The 17,498-nt window shown below is 37.7% G+C and overlaps 2 protein-coding genes and 1 non-coding gene across 5 annotated transcripts; all 3 read left to right on the top strand.

Annotated features, from left to right (window-relative positions):
* On the top strand, positions 703–774 carry TRNAP-AGG. The gene has a single exon. It is a non-coding gene; the product is annotated as a tRNA-Pro (tRNA).
* LOC109723218 (probable Histone-lysine N-methyltransferase ATXR5) lies at positions 3,134–7,057 on the top strand. Of its 2 annotated transcripts, XM_020251506.1 has the most exons (6): positions 3,136–3,736; positions 3,916–4,008; positions 4,894–5,117; positions 5,465–5,565; positions 5,648–5,860; positions 6,310–7,057. In XM_020251506.1, exons 1-6 carry the CDS (start codon positions 3,424–3,426, stop codon positions 6,467–6,469), a joined length of 1,104 nt encoding a protein of 367 aa, XP_020107095.1. In that variant the 5' UTR covers positions 3,136–3,423; the 3' UTR covers positions 6,470–7,057. The 2 variants fall into 2 exon arrangements, with proteins under 2 accessions (XP_020107096.1, XP_020107095.1); XM_020251507.1 differs by lacking the exon at positions 3,916–4,008 and having other exon boundaries at positions 3,134–3,736.
* LOC109723472 lies at positions 8,590–17,197 on the top strand. 2 transcript variants are annotated; one of them, XM_020251847.1, is made up of 15 exons: positions 8,600–8,962; positions 10,027–10,429; positions 10,528–10,705; positions 10,788–10,927; positions 11,312–12,188; positions 12,637–12,737; positions 13,187–13,331; positions 13,416–13,484; positions 13,577–13,622; positions 14,195–14,637; positions 14,952–15,031; positions 15,148–15,283; positions 15,970–16,162; positions 16,389–16,471; positions 16,546–17,197. In XM_020251847.1, exons 1-15 carry the CDS (start codon positions 8,863–8,865, stop codon positions 16,684–16,686), a joined length of 3,135 nt encoding a protein of 1,044 aa, XP_020107436.1. In that variant the 5' UTR covers positions 8,600–8,862; the 3' UTR covers positions 16,687–17,197. The 2 variants fall into 2 exon arrangements, with proteins under 2 accessions (XP_020107437.1, XP_020107436.1); XM_020251848.1 differs by lacking the exons at positions 15,970–16,162; positions 16,389–16,471; positions 16,546–17,197 and having other exon boundaries at positions 8,590–8,962; positions 14,903–15,031; positions 15,148–15,282.

The raw sequence follows: 17,498 nt of genomic DNA, 5'->3' as shown, positions 1-17,498 counted from the left end.
GTTGGGATGAATATTCTGATATGCTGCCTCAGTAGCACTTACATGAGATCTTATGCTGGCTGTACAGTAAGATATTCTGCTAGTTCCTACAGGTTAGTCAGTAGGTCTCCATTATGCTAGTTCCTACTTTCCTAAATTTCAGTCACTTGTTTCTTTTGCATTATATACTATTTGCTTACAGTTTAATTCAGGCAAACACTGAAGAACTAAAGTGTCAATTCTTCAGCTTGCATGCTATTGAGGATTTTGCGGAAATATGCAGAGAATATCTTACTGAATCAAAATGCCTGAATTTCTTTTGTTACATGGCCCTTAATATTAATATTAGCCTCTATCTTTTTGTTTTTTCTTTTTCTATCTTTAGTAGAGTTGGTTTTTTTTTTAAAAAAAATCTGATGTATTCTCTATCTATATCTTTCCAACAATATTCTGTTCTATCCTTGTAGTAGTTATAGCAAAAGCATCACTTTATAAACTAATTAGTTTTTGGACTCGCCCAACGCTTTGTATTTATTAAATGCTTAGTTTCAGCTTCTTGCATTGGAAAAATTCTTTCAGAAACACAGATAAGTTTAACCTGTGAGTTTCTCACCATGAAGCAAAATATTTGGGTAAGTAAATCAAAGGAAGTTTGAATTGGAGCTTTCTTTAGCATATTGTTTAGAAATTAATAATTTAAATAATAAATTATTGTTTCAAACAGGGCATTTGGTCTAGTGGTATGATTCTCGCTTAGGGTGCGAGAGGTCCCGAGTTCAATTCTCGGAATGCCCCCTTTTAGTTTTTTGCTATTTCTATCACTCCCTTACCATATTCTTTTTCGTCTATCTAGATTTTACATCTTTACCATATTTTTCCTTTCTTTCCCGTCTTTTCTATTTCTATCACTCCTTTACCATATTTAGAATATTAGAATTTTACCCTTTTATCTAGATTTTTCAGTATTCTCATCCTTTCTATTTCTATCACTCCTTTACCATGATTAGAATATTATGCTAATTTTGAGCCTTTTTATCAATATATATGTGGTAGAAAATCTTATTTATTCATACAGTTTGACCCAGTAATTGTGGTGCGCAGGCTCAAGTCTTTGATGGACTCTTGGATCGATCTCCCTTAATAGCTCTCTCTCTCTCTCTCTCTCTCTCTCTCTCTCTATATATATATATATATATATATATATATATATATATATATATATATACTTTTATTTTATCTTTTTTATTTTCTTTTTTTAATTTTTTTTTTAATTTTTATTTTTTTTCGTGTTGACGAGGCCCTCGTTGCCTCACCCCTGTAGCCTAATTCACTTTTTCAATGAATGAAGCAGGTAGCGTGCTACCTATTCTCAAAAAAAAAAAAAAAATCTTATTTATTATTCTAGAATATTAAAATAATAATTAAATTGGTCTATGGAGTGTTGTGCTAATAACGCGAAGGTGGCAGGTTCGAAACCTGCATGGCCCATTTAAATTTTAAACCTAGTCCATGGACTAGATTATGTACATACCCGGTCCATGGCCGCTATGGTTCGAAACCACTCCTTTTTTTCTTTTCGTTTTTTGGCATATCAAGGACTATGGGCTTGAGTTGCAAAGACCCGGTCCACGGACTAGACGAGGCTTTCGAGTTCCCGACGTTCCTGGAAAGGGAGATACAGGGGAAGTCGACATCCATCTCTATCACGAAATAGAAAGAAGCGAACGCCTTATACAAAGGCAACAAATTCGGGGCAGGGACGTTATACGGAGCCTGGGCGGCTCACCCTCAATATATAACATAAATATTCGAAGACTCTTTCTTTCCAAGGAACCCGGAAAGAAGTTCTAAAAATAAAACAGTCCTGTAGATGAGGTCCGTGTTTACTATTCATCTTTGCATAAATATTTCTGTAAAATTAAAGCTTCTCAGGATTTTACGCGAAATGCAAACAGAACGGATCCGGGAGTGAAAGCAGTCGGTCTTCCATCTTTTTTACTCCATTTCCTTGGTTGGTCGGAACGAATTTGGAATGGATTAATTACCTTTTATGCGTTTTACCTCTATTTTTCACTTTATTTGTGACGGGCTAGGATTAGAGCGAATTTTTGATGAATCGAAACATATTAAAAAAAAAAAAAAGAGTCTATGACCTTCTGCTCTATTTTTTTAGAGGTTCAGGATAGATTTGGAACGGGTCAAAAAAAATTTTCTTCTTATTTTGGCCCCTACTTACCATCTCATTTAGAACGGATCGGAATGAGAGTTCCAGTGCTCCACCAATTCGAATCCATTTGCATACCTAATAGTAAGACTATATTTGTTTATTTGTAACTAAATTTTAAAAGACCGGCCATATCTAACGTAGTTGGCTAAGGACTTTATAGTTGCTACCAAGGTTCTAAATTTGTTGTTAAATAATTCATATTTTTGGCCAAGTTCGTTTTTGAAAAAAATGAAAAAAGCGGGTAACTTGCTGTATTCTTCAAAAGAAAAACACTAATCTTTTAGATTGAAATTGACTTTTAGTTAAAATAAAGTTTAAGTAAATACTAATTTTCTACTATTGTTTATTTAATAAAAAGTCATTAACTTCATAATTAAATATCTTTTATTTTTCGCTAAAAATTTGCACTAATACACACAAAAAAGGTGTCAATTGAAAAAAAAGTCACAACAAATAACTTTTTATTTATTTTTCCATGGCTGGTGAAATTATATAACTACAGTATTATATTTAAATTTAGTTACGGCTGAAATTAATTTACGATGAGCCGAGTAACAACAAGTAGTATTTAAGGCCAAAAATCTCTTCACTTCTCTATGCATTTTTGGTACAACAAGTGAGCCCAAGATTATTCTAAACAACCAATTTGTCATGCTTAAATCATATTATTATTTCAATATAGGACACTGAAATTTATTGTTAAAAAATTTAAAAAATCAAAAAGTAGACAATATCAACTTTTTTTATGCTTTCGAAAACATAATAATTTTACATATAAAATTATCTTACCCAAATAATTATCTGTAAAGTAATAATAAGAAACAAGATAAAATAGAAATTATTTCAAAAGAACAAGAGTTTACCAAATAGAAAAGGAAATCCCAAAAATGTACCCACCGTTTCCAACGGTCCAATTCTCATTGCGGAGTCACAGAGCTCCGGGGCCAAAAAAATAAAAAAAAGGGGGGGAAAAAAAAAAGAAAACCAAATAAGCGGCCTCTCTCACCGTGCCCGTCCCGCGCACGTTAGCATACCGAACGCCGTCGTGACACGTCACCGTATCGTGCGCCGTCTCCTCGCCCCCCACCCCACCCCACTCGAGTTCCCGCGACCACCTCCCTCCTCTTCTCCACCTCCCAATTCTCCTCCGCGAAACCCTCCCCGATTCCGATTCCGATTCCCTCATCGTCCCCCTTCTCCACGGCGCGATTCCATCCATGCGTCCCCGGACGCCGCCGCGGAACGGCTCCGTGCGGAAGCGCACGGCGGCGCCGCCGCCTCCGCCGCCGCGGCGGTATAGGTCCATGGCGGAGGTGATGCGCGAGGCGAAGGCGGCGCCGCCGATCACCGGCGACTACTACGCCGACGTCCTCTGCGAGCAGTGCCGCTCCGGCGACCGCGACGAGGAGATCCTTCTCTGCGATCGCTGCGACCGGGGCTACCACCTCTTCTGCCTCCGCCCGATCGTCGTTAGGGTTCCGTCCAACGCGTGGTTCTGCCCCAGCTGCGCCGAGGAGAAACCCTTCCAAAGTAATCGCTTCTTCCGCTAGCGCTTTTCTACTCGATCGCCTTTTCTGATGAACAAACGAATGCATGAATGCATGAATGAATGAATGAGTGGTTCCCGTTATTAGGGTATCCGTTTTTGTGTATGAAATTTGTAGTCACGGAGATGAAGGGGTTTTGATCCGTGGTTTTGGGACTGTTAGGTTTTCCACTGATGCAGAGAAGGATCGTAGATTTCTTCCGGATTCAGAAGTGCTCCGAAGCTGTCGCGGAGATGAAATGTGGGACCTCACAAGGTGATAGACGGGAAATATGTGGCTATTATCTCCTAATTCCAATCAGCTTACTTTGATTTTTAAGGAGCTGAATGAGTAATTTACCCGCCCTTTTTTGCTGTTTCATTTTCATAAATTTCAGAATTTTCTTTCTGTTTTCGGCTGTTCCGCTATCATGCTAATGTATAATGTATCTACCACTTATTAATCTTCGAAACTTCAGATAATGTGTAACTTGTCTGGTTGGTTTATGATAGATGGCATGCGTGTTCTAACTAATTCCAATTCTTTTTACGTCGAAGACTTAAAAACAGCAATAGCAGTTAAGCCATTCGGTTCGGTAACTGGATCACATTCCTTCACTTTGTCAAGTTTCGGTGATACAATATCTTATTCAGCTCTCTCATATCTCTCGCTGCTTCCTTTTTGAGTTGTTTTGATTTATTTTTTGTTTTCGTCCCTCTTGAGATGAATGAAATCACACGTTCTAAATATGTGATTTTTACTGGATATCTCGAAAGTCCAAACCATCCATATCTATCTCCGTGCAACTTATCTGCTACGGGTGTTTATACTAATTGATTGTTTCTACTGGACATCTCCAAACCATCTTCATCTATCTTTTCTGGTCCTAACTATGTATTTTTGTTTTTTTAAAGTAAATCCCTCTCAAATTTTATCAATCAAATGGATATTAGTAATAAATAGCATGCAAAATGAAACCCATCTTGCACATCTGCTGCTAATTCATTTACAAGCACTGAAACAAGTAAGGACAAAATCCGGGGCTTTCATGCAACTCTATTATTATAGACAGATCATTCATCTCTTCAGAATTAGAAATTATTGAACAGAGAAAACTTTCATGTTTGATATTAACTATTTATTGCTAAATCCTCTTGTCAGATGGAAAGAAACGCAGGAAACGCTCCTTAGTTATGTACAAGAAGAGGAGAAAAATATTGCCCTTTGTTCCAACTGACAATCCGGCACAAAGACTCGAACAAATGGGCTCCCTTGCCACTGCATTAACAGCATTGCAAATGGAGTTCAGTAACGAACTAACTTACATGCCCGGAATGGTCCCTAGATCTTCTAACCAGGCGATTATAGAAAAGGGTGGAATGCAGGTTAGAAATTTCTTTGGCATTTGTGCAATAATTTCATGCCTGTTCAGCCTGGCTTAGCTTCTTTTCTTGTAGTAGTTTTGGCAAATAGGATATTCCTAGTTTTTGCCGCGGCAGGAAATTAAATTAGGCTTGTGCTTGTAAGCCTTAACGCTAGAAGCTTCAATTTGAAACTTCTACTTCCACTATAGGAAGAAGCAGCGGGCAGATATTTGATTTTAAAAAAAGACTATTAGAGCTTATTCGAACAACTTTACCCAAACAACACCGCAGAAAGATCTAGCTAGGCTTAATAGGCCCTTCTTCGATTTTGTCTCTGTATATGCTAACTTTACCCCAAATGTTTTAAGGTTCTTTCAAGAGAAGATAAAGAAACTCTCGATCTTTGTAGAACTATGCATAAACGAGGAGAATGCCCACCTCTCCGTGTTGTTTTTGATTCACGTGAAGGGTAATTTTTCTTATTGTTGTAGTGAGTTAGATAAGTTTTTGTTTTTCTTATTGGCATAATTTGTTCCATCTGTTCATTGCAGTTTCACCGTACAGGCTGATGGAAATATAAAGGATATGACACTTATCTCTGAGTACACTGGTGATGTAGATTATCTCAAAAACAGGGAACATGATGATTGTGACAGTATGATGACTCTTCTTCTTGCAGAAAATCCCTCTGATAGTTTGGTTATATGCCCTGATAAACGTGGAAATATTGCTCGTTTCATTAATGGCATAAACAATCACACTCCGTAAGTTCACTTTGTTTCTCTTTATCAGCATTGATGCTGTATGGATGCTTGCAACATCATTTACTTATGTGCATACCCTTGCAAAATCAAACTTTTGTATGTTACCCTTGTAATTATGCTTTCATGCTTTCATTTTGGGAATATATTATAAGAAATTTCTTGATGGAGCATTTCTGAAAGTACAAGGCCATACTTGTCAGGAAATTTTTGAATGGCATCTACGAAAAACAGATTTTGCAAGGGTTTACATAACAAGAATATCTTTATAGGGTATATGAACGTCTCTTTTTTTTAAAAATTGATGTAAGCATCACAGAACTCTTCGTTATGGCTCCCCCCCCCCCTTTTTCCTCCAAATGTGTATCTTCTTTCTAGTTGAATACCACTTCCTCCATCTCCAGTAGAATCTCAAAGTTTATCATGTTCGAAATGGCCCATTTGTTTCGCAGAGAGGGAAGGAAGAAGCAGAATCTCAAGTGTGTCAGGTACAATGTAGACGGTGAGTGCCGAGTATTATTGGTTGCTTGTCGGAATATTTCTAGCGGTGAAAGGTTATATTATGACTACAATGGGTATGAGCAGGAGTACCCTACTCAACATTTTGTCTAATATATTTCATTATCTAGGCCATAAAATATAACCTGTTGTTGCATGTAGAAAATTCTGGGCATGGAAGGATCAGTTTGCATAGATAAGCACCCATTCTTTCTCATAGCAAGAGCCCTACAATTTTTGTTCTTAGAGCCTCATAATTCAAAATTAATGTAATACTGATCCATTTTTCAAGTTTAGGATCAGATGAGTCGCAACATTTAACTAGTGATCCATTGGCTATTATTTATGCAAGTTTTGCCTTATCATGTTTTCAACATTGTATCTGAAATTCTTTTTTTTTTTTTGAATTAATTGGCATTTCTAGTCCTTTTTTCTGGTGTGTGTGTGTGTGTGTGTGAGAGAGAGAGAGAGAGAGAGAGAGAGAGAGATTAAATGCTCTTTAATCATTTGGATGCAGAATGTTAGGGTACATCACTGATAACTTGGTTAAATTTGACTTTTTATCTTCTTTTTCATCACTTTTTTGAGATCCTAACCTAACATCAATGGAGTAGACAAATTCGTCAGAGAGAAGCTCGTCAGGTGTTTGATGCGAAGTAATCGTGCCAAGATTTCTGGGTAAATAAGAATTTGTTACAATTATGATTGTGGCCTTCTTGAAGAACTTTTGTCTGCTCTTATGTTACATATATTCGTGCATTATTTTTTTTTTTTTTTTTGAGAAATAGATAGCATGCTACCCGCTTCGTTTATTTTATTTAGAAATAAATTTAGCTAGAAATGTGAATCAACTAGGATTCGAACTTTGGTCTCGGATACCAACCATCAAGCCCTTTGCCACTTGCTCTAGGGACGGTGCATTATTAAGTGGCTTTTGTATTAAGAGTTCAATGTGTTTATTGCTTTTTTTTTTCCTTTCTAATTTTACTTATTTCATAACATTGAATGTCGAATTTGTCACATAATCTTATAAATCAGACAAAAAGATCTAATCTTTGCTCACTATACTGGTTACTAAGGCACCGTTGAAGCAATGTTGGTATTCGGGAGTCAATCTTATTTGTATGTATTCATATTTATGAGTTCTTCCCAAGTTAATCTTGATTTAAAATTTATTGATATATTCTAATCCCCTTTTTGAACGTTAAATCATTTACAACGCTCTTCAATATAATTTATGGTTAATGTAAACTGAAAAAAAATCGATGAATGGGTCTTAGCGTTTTATGCAGCGCGAACAATGTGAGCAAAGAACAAATTTTTCAGCTACAGCGCCATGTCGACAACGCAGTGGGCTTAATCGTTTGAAATAAAAATATTTGGTAGAAGATTATTTTGATAGAGTGCAACATGTAGGAACGTGCATTGAGGAGTTGCAAAGTTAAAATCAATCTTAATATAAATTATGATCATAATTGATCTCCATGAGGTTACAATTTGTAAGGCACGGCTTGCTTATCAGAAAGCCTAATTAATAATAAAAGTTTCACATTTTGAATCTAATTAATAAAAGTTTCACCGACCGTCCCTAGAACAAGTGGCAAAAGTCTTGATGGTTAGTACTCGAGACCCAAGTTCGAATCCTAATTGATTCACATTTTCAGCAAAGTTTCTTTCTAAATGAAATAAACAAAGCGGGTAGCATACTATCTTTCTCTAAAAAAAAAAAATAAATAAAAGTTTCACTTGTCATGTTTGCGAAGCATTAAAATTAAAATCTTCTTATCATCACACCGCCAAATTCATAAAAATTGACAATCGGTTAACCCGGAATATGCGACAATTCATCTCAACTTGCGCATAGAAAATGCCTAAATTCTCAATAATATCAAGCATTTGAACTAACTAAAATAAAATAAATAAAATCCAAATATAAAAGTATTTATTGACCGTGTTCTCATATGTGGTATATTCTACGCACGAGAATTCAACACCGTTAATTCAACCACAACACAACGCAACTCGTTGCGACAGTTAAAGCGATCGCGTCGAAAATGAATATCTCCCGCCAGATACCGTCCGATCACCGATTGTGCATAAAGCGGACGGTCGTGATGATCTCTGAGTGTTACAACGACCGGAGAGGGGGGTTCTCGGGTTCGGCCAATAGGAATTTTCCACGTGGATAGGTAAATTCATTCAGGAGAGTGGGGGCAGTTTCGTCATTGGATGCTTCTAAGGTCCGACGAACTCATCACCGCCACCTCCTCCTTCTCCTCCTCGGCCCCTCATTTCCTCGTTCTGGGTCGTCTTCTTCGTAAATTGAGAGGGCATTCGCTCGTAAAAAACCCTAATTCTCCATCCAGGGTTTCTAAGAGGAGGCCGTTTCTTCTGTTTCTTCGGGCGGATCAATCGAGAGGCGTCGACGAGGGAGGGGATTTGGGTCGTCAAGCCCTAGGGCCTTTTCCTTTGATTCGGGAGTGGGATCTCGTAGCGGTGTGCGAGCCATGAGGCCCATGGCGACGTTGCAGGATCTGATCGAGGAGGCGAAGGTTCGAACAGTGTGGTGGGGGATATGCGTCTTCGTCATCTCCTACTTTTTGTCGCGTAAGTTGCTTCTTTCTCTCCCTTTGATTTGATTCCGTAAAACAAAAACCAAATCATTTTTTTAGATATTGAAAGAAATTTAGCATATGGATCATTTTAGCCTCCATTGTTTAAAAAGTTGAATTGAAAAGAATGAGGACCATATGCTTATGTTTTACGGAGATTGGTTGTACTTGTGTGCGGAAAACTTCTGAATAAAGAAAAAACTCACCGAGCCGATTTTTCAAGCGGAATTTAGTAGATTATGTTTGTTGGCAAGTGTAGCAGTGAATTTGGAAAGTTTGGCACGAGGTTGTGCTTTAGGATTCCAAAGAGGAATGTCGAAAAGAAAATAAGAACGATGAATTGCTTATTTGGGGTCCTTGTTTGACAAGTTCAGTGGCGCACCATTTATTTGCACCCTATAATGTTGAAAGAAGAGAGAGAGTTAGAATGCGAAACTACGGTTTGGACATCAAGTTTATCCGGTTCTTGTTGTTTAAGTTTCACTTGAAGCTTCAATCTTTTGGCTAGTTCATTTATATTAACAAATATTAGCCTCATTTAAGTTGGGTCTAGGGAAACTTTAAACTCGAGGTGCAACATGTAGTTGCTTCCAAATAAGATTTCACTGTGTAATAGACATGTCAATATGCTGTATCTCCTTTGTCACAAGGGAGATGGTCAAGATTGCAAAGTCGGAAGTTTCAAAGCCTACAAATGAAATCATGATAAATCTTCATTATTTTTGTGTCAATCATTCATCAATTTGTAGTTTTGAAAGACATAGGGCGTATCACGGTGTGAGAGCTCCTGGAGCCTAGCGCTAAGTGCACGCCTGAGGAAGATAAGGCACAAATTTAGTATTGTTTATTAAGGAGCCATAGTAATTGCACCTATCTGAAAACTAAAAGAGTTGTAAAATATGATTTCGAATAGAAGAACAAATTTTGTTTCCTCTGTTTTATAATTTTATGAGGAAGGCATTATCATTTCGCCTCTGCAGCTTTCTATTCGTGGTGCATGTTATACATGCTTCTTTAATCATTTCATTTCATTTTGTATATTATCCTTGTTTCTTACAGATACAAGTAAATCTATGTGGACAAATATCCCAATGTCAATTCTCATACTCACGTTCTTCCGCTATCTGTCCTATGAGGTGGAGATTCGGTGGAGGACACCGCCAGTGCGTAGGCAGACATATCTATCTCATTTGGCAAGAAGGCAATTATCTGTGAACGACTATCGTCTTTCAACTATGCCGCCGATTTCAAGACGGAGGAGGAAGATTGATTCACCTTCTATTGAGGCTGCGATTGAGAATTTTATTGATAAGATCTTACAGGATTTTGTCGTTGATCTGTGGTACTCATCTATAACTCCTGACAAGGAGGCACCAGCTCTAATACGCGCCTTAATTCTCGATGTTCTTGGTGAAGTTTCAGTAAGAGTCAAAGAGATCAACCTTGTAGACTTGCTAACAAGGTTCTTTTGCAGCACTTGTCTTTAGCATTCAGCATGCTTTTTATTAGCTTGTGAGAATATGTAAATTCTGTTGGAACCTTATTAACATGCATCCACAGGGATATAGTTGACCTAATAGGAAACCAGCTGGACCTTTACAGAAAAAATCAATCAGAGATAGGTGCAGATGTCATGGGGACATTATCATTGGAGGAAAGGGATGAGAGACTGAAGCATCATTTAATAGCTTCTCATGAACTTCACCCTGCTTTGTTGTCTTCAGAGAATGAATACAAGGTATGACCTAAACCCTTTGAGTTCATTCTCTCTTAAAATGAAACCTCTGCAGTACTGTGGGCTCATTGTTGCAAGTCTGCAGGTTCTTCAACGAATGGTTGGAGGAATACTGGCTATAGTCCTGAGAGCACAAGAAGCTCAATGCCCGTTAGTTCACTGCTTCAGCAGAGAGTTGTTGACATGCCTAGTTTTGCAGCCTGTCATGAACTTTGCAAGCCCTGGGTAAGCTCTTAAATCAGTTTAGACAGCTCTTTGTAACTTCCAGATCCATCTTGTGACCACCTTTAAAAACCTCTGTAATTGGCTAGAAATAGTCTAGCTTCTTTGGCTGAAATTTAAGTTACTGCTAAAGAGTTTTGACTCCTAGCATTTAATGGACCAAGGCATATTACTAATCCAATGTTGAAAAGACATTTGGCCAGAACTTACGACTGCACTTTGTGTTCCAGTTCAAGAACGCCTCATCTTTGTACAACTATACATGACAGTATATGCAGCCATAAAAAGTCAATAATTTCTCTTTTGTTGTTCAGTCAGTCTTTAATTTCTATAAGCTATCCGCAGCATTTGCACAAGTTTTAACTTCATGAATTTTTTTTTTTTCAGGTACATAAATGAGCTAATTGAGTACATCTTCCTATCCAATAAACATAACAACGGCGGATTGGGTGACTCTGATAGGTCAAGTCATGCTACTGCTAGTGTTTCTCATGATCACCCTGTTTCCAAAGGAGATGTTCGGGGTTCTCAACCTGAATCAAAACATACATCTTCCATTCAATCGAGTGATTTAACACTGGTCAAAAGTAGTGGAGAAAGCAAGCTTACTAGTTCTGAGCATGGCAACCCTAAGTCAAACGATGCTTCTGAGAGTCATATTCAGCAGAGGCCAGCTGATTGGGCAATGGTATTGGAGGCTGCTACTAAAAGGAGATCTCAAGTTCTTGCACCTGAGAATCTTGATAACATGTGGACAAAAGGAAGAAACTACCAAAAGAAAACTGTCAATCTTTTAAAAGCAGAAAAATCTTCAGGATTGGTTAGAAGTCCTGGAGTAGGTACTATAACCCACACAGGAACTACAGAGAAGGATTCATTGACCAATTTGAATGAAAGGATTACATATATAGATGATAAATATATGGTTAACTTGATGCATGGATCCAACCCTAATACTCGATCAAATGCAGCAGTAGATAGTAGGCCACATGCATCACAGGATCTGGCAGCAGGGAAGTCAAATGAGGAGGTTTATTTTGGCTCTGATAGTCTAGAAAGTGCATCAAAAGTTACTAAACGCAGCCGAAGTCAAATGAAACGATCTAGTAGCACTCCTGATATTGGAATAGCATTTATGGGCAAAAGTGGCGAAACTATTGCTTCACATGAAAGCCCAAATTCTGGCAAAGAGAAGGAAGTACACAGTGCTGCAATAGTTTTGCATAGTGAAGGATCGTTGAGTGTCCCAAAACTCAGGTGCCGGGTGAGAATTTCTTACAGTATCCCATGCCAGTTATGCATTTTGGCTTTGATTCACCTCTTAGTGCTTTTTTATGTCAGTTTTTTACATTCATCTGTTAGTTGATATTTGGGCTTAATGTTTTCCTCCATGTTATGCTTTGTATCATGCTGTTCAAGCATGGTCATCCTATTGTTGATGCTTGTGTATAAGGTTTTAAATAGGTAAGTAGACGAACGAATCCCAGCTAGAGCCTTTGCACATAATTCTCCACAAAGGATCTTTTTGCCTCATTCTACCTACAGAATATGTTAGTAATTTGTACCTTTTTGTTGATTCGTTATCCTCTAGTCGGCGAATATCCAATATGCTATTATTTGCTGGAAATAATGGTCAAAGCTAAAAAGCTTATGTTACTTTGTACCGTTTCCTTTTCTTAAAATTTATTCTGGTGCTTTACATGACTCCGCAGGTTGTTGGCGCATATTTTGAGAAAACTGGATCAAAATCTTTTGCAGTTTATTCAATTGCTGTAACTGATACAGACAACAAGACCTGGTTTGTGAAAAGAAGGCATGCTTTCACTATGCATCTTCTGTGCTTCAGATATATCCTTGCCATCCATTTATTCTGGAAAAAATATTTGTAAACAACTATATAATTTGTCTCTATTGCATGCTCAACTGATGCGAGCTCTCCATCAGGTTTGGCATCAGGAATTCCCACGCACAGACTAAACATTAATGAAGCTTCCAGGATGCTTTTGTTTAGTCCTTGTGATGTCTTTTTTCTTGAGATTTGAACATTTTTTTCTTTCCTAGAGCACATAGAATATCTCCTTTGTGGTTTGAATGTAAGGAGAATGTAAGGAGATGAAAACCAATGATATATGATATTGTTAGTGTGTCTGTGTATAAATGCACACACACACACACACACACACACACTCTTTTGATGTTTATAGCCAATTTGAGGAACATATGTGCTATATTCTAATAACTTCAACTTTTTTCTTTTTCCAGATATCGAAATTTTGAGCGCTTGCACCGTTATCTGAAAGAGATACCCAATTATTCATTACAGTTGCCTCCAAAGAGGTTTCTATCATCCAGTATTGATGATTATCTTGTGCACCAGAGATGTATCCTTCTTGACAAATATCTCCAAGTATGGTTTGACAGTCTCTAGCCTCCCGCATTCTGTTTATGTAACAATTTGCTGAGTTGATGCTAGTCTAATTCATTTGGTCAGGAACTTCTGTCTATAGCAAATATTGCAGAGCAGCATGAAGTTTGGGACTTTTTATGTGCTTCTTCAAAGGTATGAATTTTAGTTATTCATATCAAAATGCGATAGTTTCATCTTTAGACTGTCCAATTTATTATTGTTTTCCTTCTGTATCTGTTTAACAGAATTATTCTTTTGGAAAATCTACCTCAGTGATGAAGACATTGGCAGGTACGCAATTTTTTTCTTTCAATTTGCAATCACATACTAATGTATGTAGGATGTATCAAATGAGCTCGTTGACTTGCGAGTTGATCAAACTTATTCTGAGTTTACTCTTTAATAAAATTAGCTGAGCTCGAGAGAAAATTTATCAGCTTGACTAACTTGAGCAGGACATGAATTACTTGAGCTTGGCTCAAAAAGCACAATATTGGTTAATTTGTATTTTGCTGTATGTGTGTGCACACAAGTTTATGCATCTATGTATGTTTGTTTGTGTGCTCACTTGCACTGAAGTTTTGCAAGGGTATATACGTCAGTAGATATTTTTTGGGGATTTGTATGCAAACTTCCTTTCTAATACTGCATGTCAGGGTCCTTTTAATGCACCCTCTCTCTCTCTCTCTCTCTCTCTCTCTCTCTCTCCCATGAAGTGTCCTCAGAACTCAGAAGCCGATACTCGTACTTTCTGCACAGATCAAACAGCATATGTTTTTTATATCCTTTAATATATATGCTTTCATAGTAGATGATTGCTTCATCTGGTCGTGTAAGTTAACTAGCTACTTATCATGCAACAGTTAATGTGGACGATGCTATGGACGACATTGTTCGTCAGTTCAAAGGCGTTTCAGATGGCCTCAAGCGCAAAGTTGTTAACTCATCACCATCTTATTATGTAGCTTCTTCACCACTGGGGGAAAAGAGCATGGCACTGTCCTGGAACGGGGAGGATACAAATAAGCATAATCGTGTTTTTAGTAATGTCAAAACTTCTCACAGCTTGTCTGATGACGAAAGCCACTATGAAGGCAAGCCTTTGGCAGTAAATGATGGGTGGCACTCGGACAATGAATTGAACTCCAAAGAGTTTCCTCCTCGCGTTGTTAAGCGCATTGAAGAAACTTGTTTGGAATCTCAGAGAAACCAGCAGTTAGATAAATTAGATAGAATTAGTTTTGATGGTCCGAGTGCATTGTTATCTCCTGATTTATTTCAAGATCCTGTTGGAATGCCTCCTGAGGTACTACTTTTACTCATATCTTTAGTACTCTAAGCAATCCTTATTCCAACTCTTGATTATTGTCTTTCTTCTCTCTTGCATTTGCATCATTCAAGAGTTATTCACCTTCTTAATGAAAGGTTGGCAATATTGTTTAGGACCTAATTGCGAAGTAATCACTGACAATTGTTGCAATATAAATCTTATAACAATTGATCAGAATGATGTCTCAAAAAAACATTTGAATTCTTGACAAATTTGCTCTTGATCTCAATATGTCGATCAGGTTCGTGTACAAAGTGGAGAACTAAACAATAGTAGTGTCTTTTGTGCAGTGGACGCCACCAAATGTAAGTGTGCCACTATTAAATCTTGTTGACAAGATATTCCAACTAAAGCAGAGAGGTTGGTTAAGGTTAGCTCTGAGAACCTTTGTTGCATGTCTTGTGTATTTACAGGGAAAATGACTAAGCTGTACTATGTTGAACTGCTAGGATGAGATGTTTATATGTAGCTTTGTATACTCTACAGGAGACAGGTTTATTGGATTTCAAAGCAAATTTTGCAGCTGATGATGGAAGATGCAATTGATGATTGGATTCTAAGGCAAATCCATTTGCTTCGAAGGGATGACGTTATTGCGCAAGGGATTCGTTGGGTACATGATGTAAGGCAAACCTATTACATGCCTCAAATTTGTTGTCCAGAGGAAATTTTCTGTTCAAAATCTCAATTGCTTTCTTGAATTTTTCATGTTTTAAATGGCGTGTTCCAGCATTTACAAAATATTCTCCTTGAATTTGTCTTATACAGTTTTTAGGATTAAATAATTGATTAGTAGTTGAAACATATTTTGTTGCAAGAAATGATGTTTATACAATCGCACATGAAATGCAATGTTCTGAAAGGTGGAAATGGTAATAAAGAGGTGAAGGGACCTCATATCGCGCATTAGATAGGTAGGAGCATATATGGGCCGGAAGATTTTGCAACTTTCAAGATTATTGAACTTTTTAAGTTTTTCCAAAATCTTTGGGTGATTGTATAAATGAGATATCTCAAAAGAAAGATGCAAAGTGCATAACTATAATAGTAAGTATAAACAAACCAAAACTGTTAGTCATTGTTAGTGGCAAAACGGTTCGCTTCTCAATAAGACCTTTGCAATATCTCTATGTTTAACTTTTGTATGTGTGTGTGTACGTGCATGCGTGCAAGTGCGCGTTTTTCACTAAGAGCAAGCTGAACGATGAAACAGTAGATTTGCGTATTATCGTACAGTTCTCTACAAAATCGACAAATGTTCTGTTCTATCTTTCTTTATCATTAATAGGGGCTTCTCTAATTTTTCAGGTTCTCTGGCCCAACGGCACATTCTTTACCAGGTTGGAAGGATTTCAGAGTAGAACGGAAGAAAACCAACCTAACTCGGGACCAGTTCAAAGTACAAATAGGATGTATGGCGATAAAGCCAGTAGGCCGAGCTCTTTTGAGCAGCAGCTTGAGGCATCTCGCAGAGCAAGTGATGTCAAGAACTTGTTGCTCTGTAAGACAACATGCTTTTCTTGTTTCTCGGTGTTTTATTTAGTCAATTTTACATCAGTTATTCACCTCCACGGCTCCACATCAGTTTAATTTTTATCTAACTATTGACAAATTTAAGTGACATGATGATTGACCAAAACCAAGCTGAACTTCAGCAATTCTCATTCTAGGGACTATCAATGGTATATTTTACAAATTGAACTGACATGATCGATGCTTGTTTTCAGCTGGAGCTCCAACAGCACTAGTGAGCTTAATTGGGCATAAACAATACCGGCGCTGTGCGAGGGACATCTACTATTTTCTCCAGGTAAATTACATAACACCTTCGTCACTCTTAAAATCTTCCATCCTGATCCCTGACAATTGTACAATGTACTGCAGTCCACTGTTTGCGTTAAGCAGCTGGCATATACTATGCTGGAACTCGTGCTCGTAACGGTATTCCCAGAGCTACGCGAATTAGTTGCGGATATCCATGAGAACGCGCGTAATCAGCACACTTCAGAGAACAGGCAGAGTTGAAAAGGAGATTTGCCTTTTTTTATTCTCGAAGGCATCAGCGGTCATGCAGTTAATACACAGCCGGCTGAGCAGCTGGTGAGCTACGGCTCGGCAAGCCACTTTTGCATGCTCTCTACTGGTCAGCACTTTTTTTGGCTTTGCCGTTTTGCATTTAGGCAGAGATGAATCTTGGATTGGCGAGTGGGACTTACGTTCACGTTCAGAAACTGTACAGGTGTAAACTGTAGTCTCTTGTATATGTTTTGGCCTAGTTGGAAGCGGGTTTATGACGACGTTGCTCCGAAGAAAACTAGTCTAGCGCCTGGTTGCTGATGGGTTTGTATGTTAGTGGCATTCTTTTGTTTTACAATAGTTTCTCCCCTTTTTTTGATTGTGCAAAGGAAAAATTACAGATACCAAGATTCTAGGAATTCACAAATATTCTTCATTGATAATCTGTATTAAACTCGCTTCTCTCTACCACAGTTTGTTGAATCATGAGTGAAGGTAATCAGATTCAAATTCAGGAAAATCGCCTCGGATTGTTTGTAGATTATTAATTCCAGAGAGTTTACGATAATCTCGTCGGAAGAATTTCTTTTCGAAAAACAAGAAAGAGAGAATGTGGTACTACTCTTCAATGCAAGTGACTCTCTTTGCAAATTCGAGACCATTGGTTATCAACATTCAGCAGTTCAACCAGTAGAAAATGGTTACCTTCTTCAACCGTGGCCTGCCAAAACGCATTATCTTATTTTGATGGATAAAGTGCATGTTTCGTCCTCAAACTATGAGGCAGCTGATACCTACCTTAGTTTTAAAATTTATTATAA

Source organism: Ananas comosus, linkage group 17, assembly GCF_001540865.1.
Source record: "Ananas comosus cultivar F153 linkage group 17, ASM154086v1, whole genome shotgun sequence".
Lineage (NCBI taxonomy): Eukaryota > Viridiplantae > Streptophyta > Magnoliopsida > Poales > Bromeliaceae > Ananas > Ananas comosus.
The sequence above is the reverse complement of the archived record's forward strand: the minus strand, read 5'-3'. Positions and strand labels throughout refer to the sequence as shown.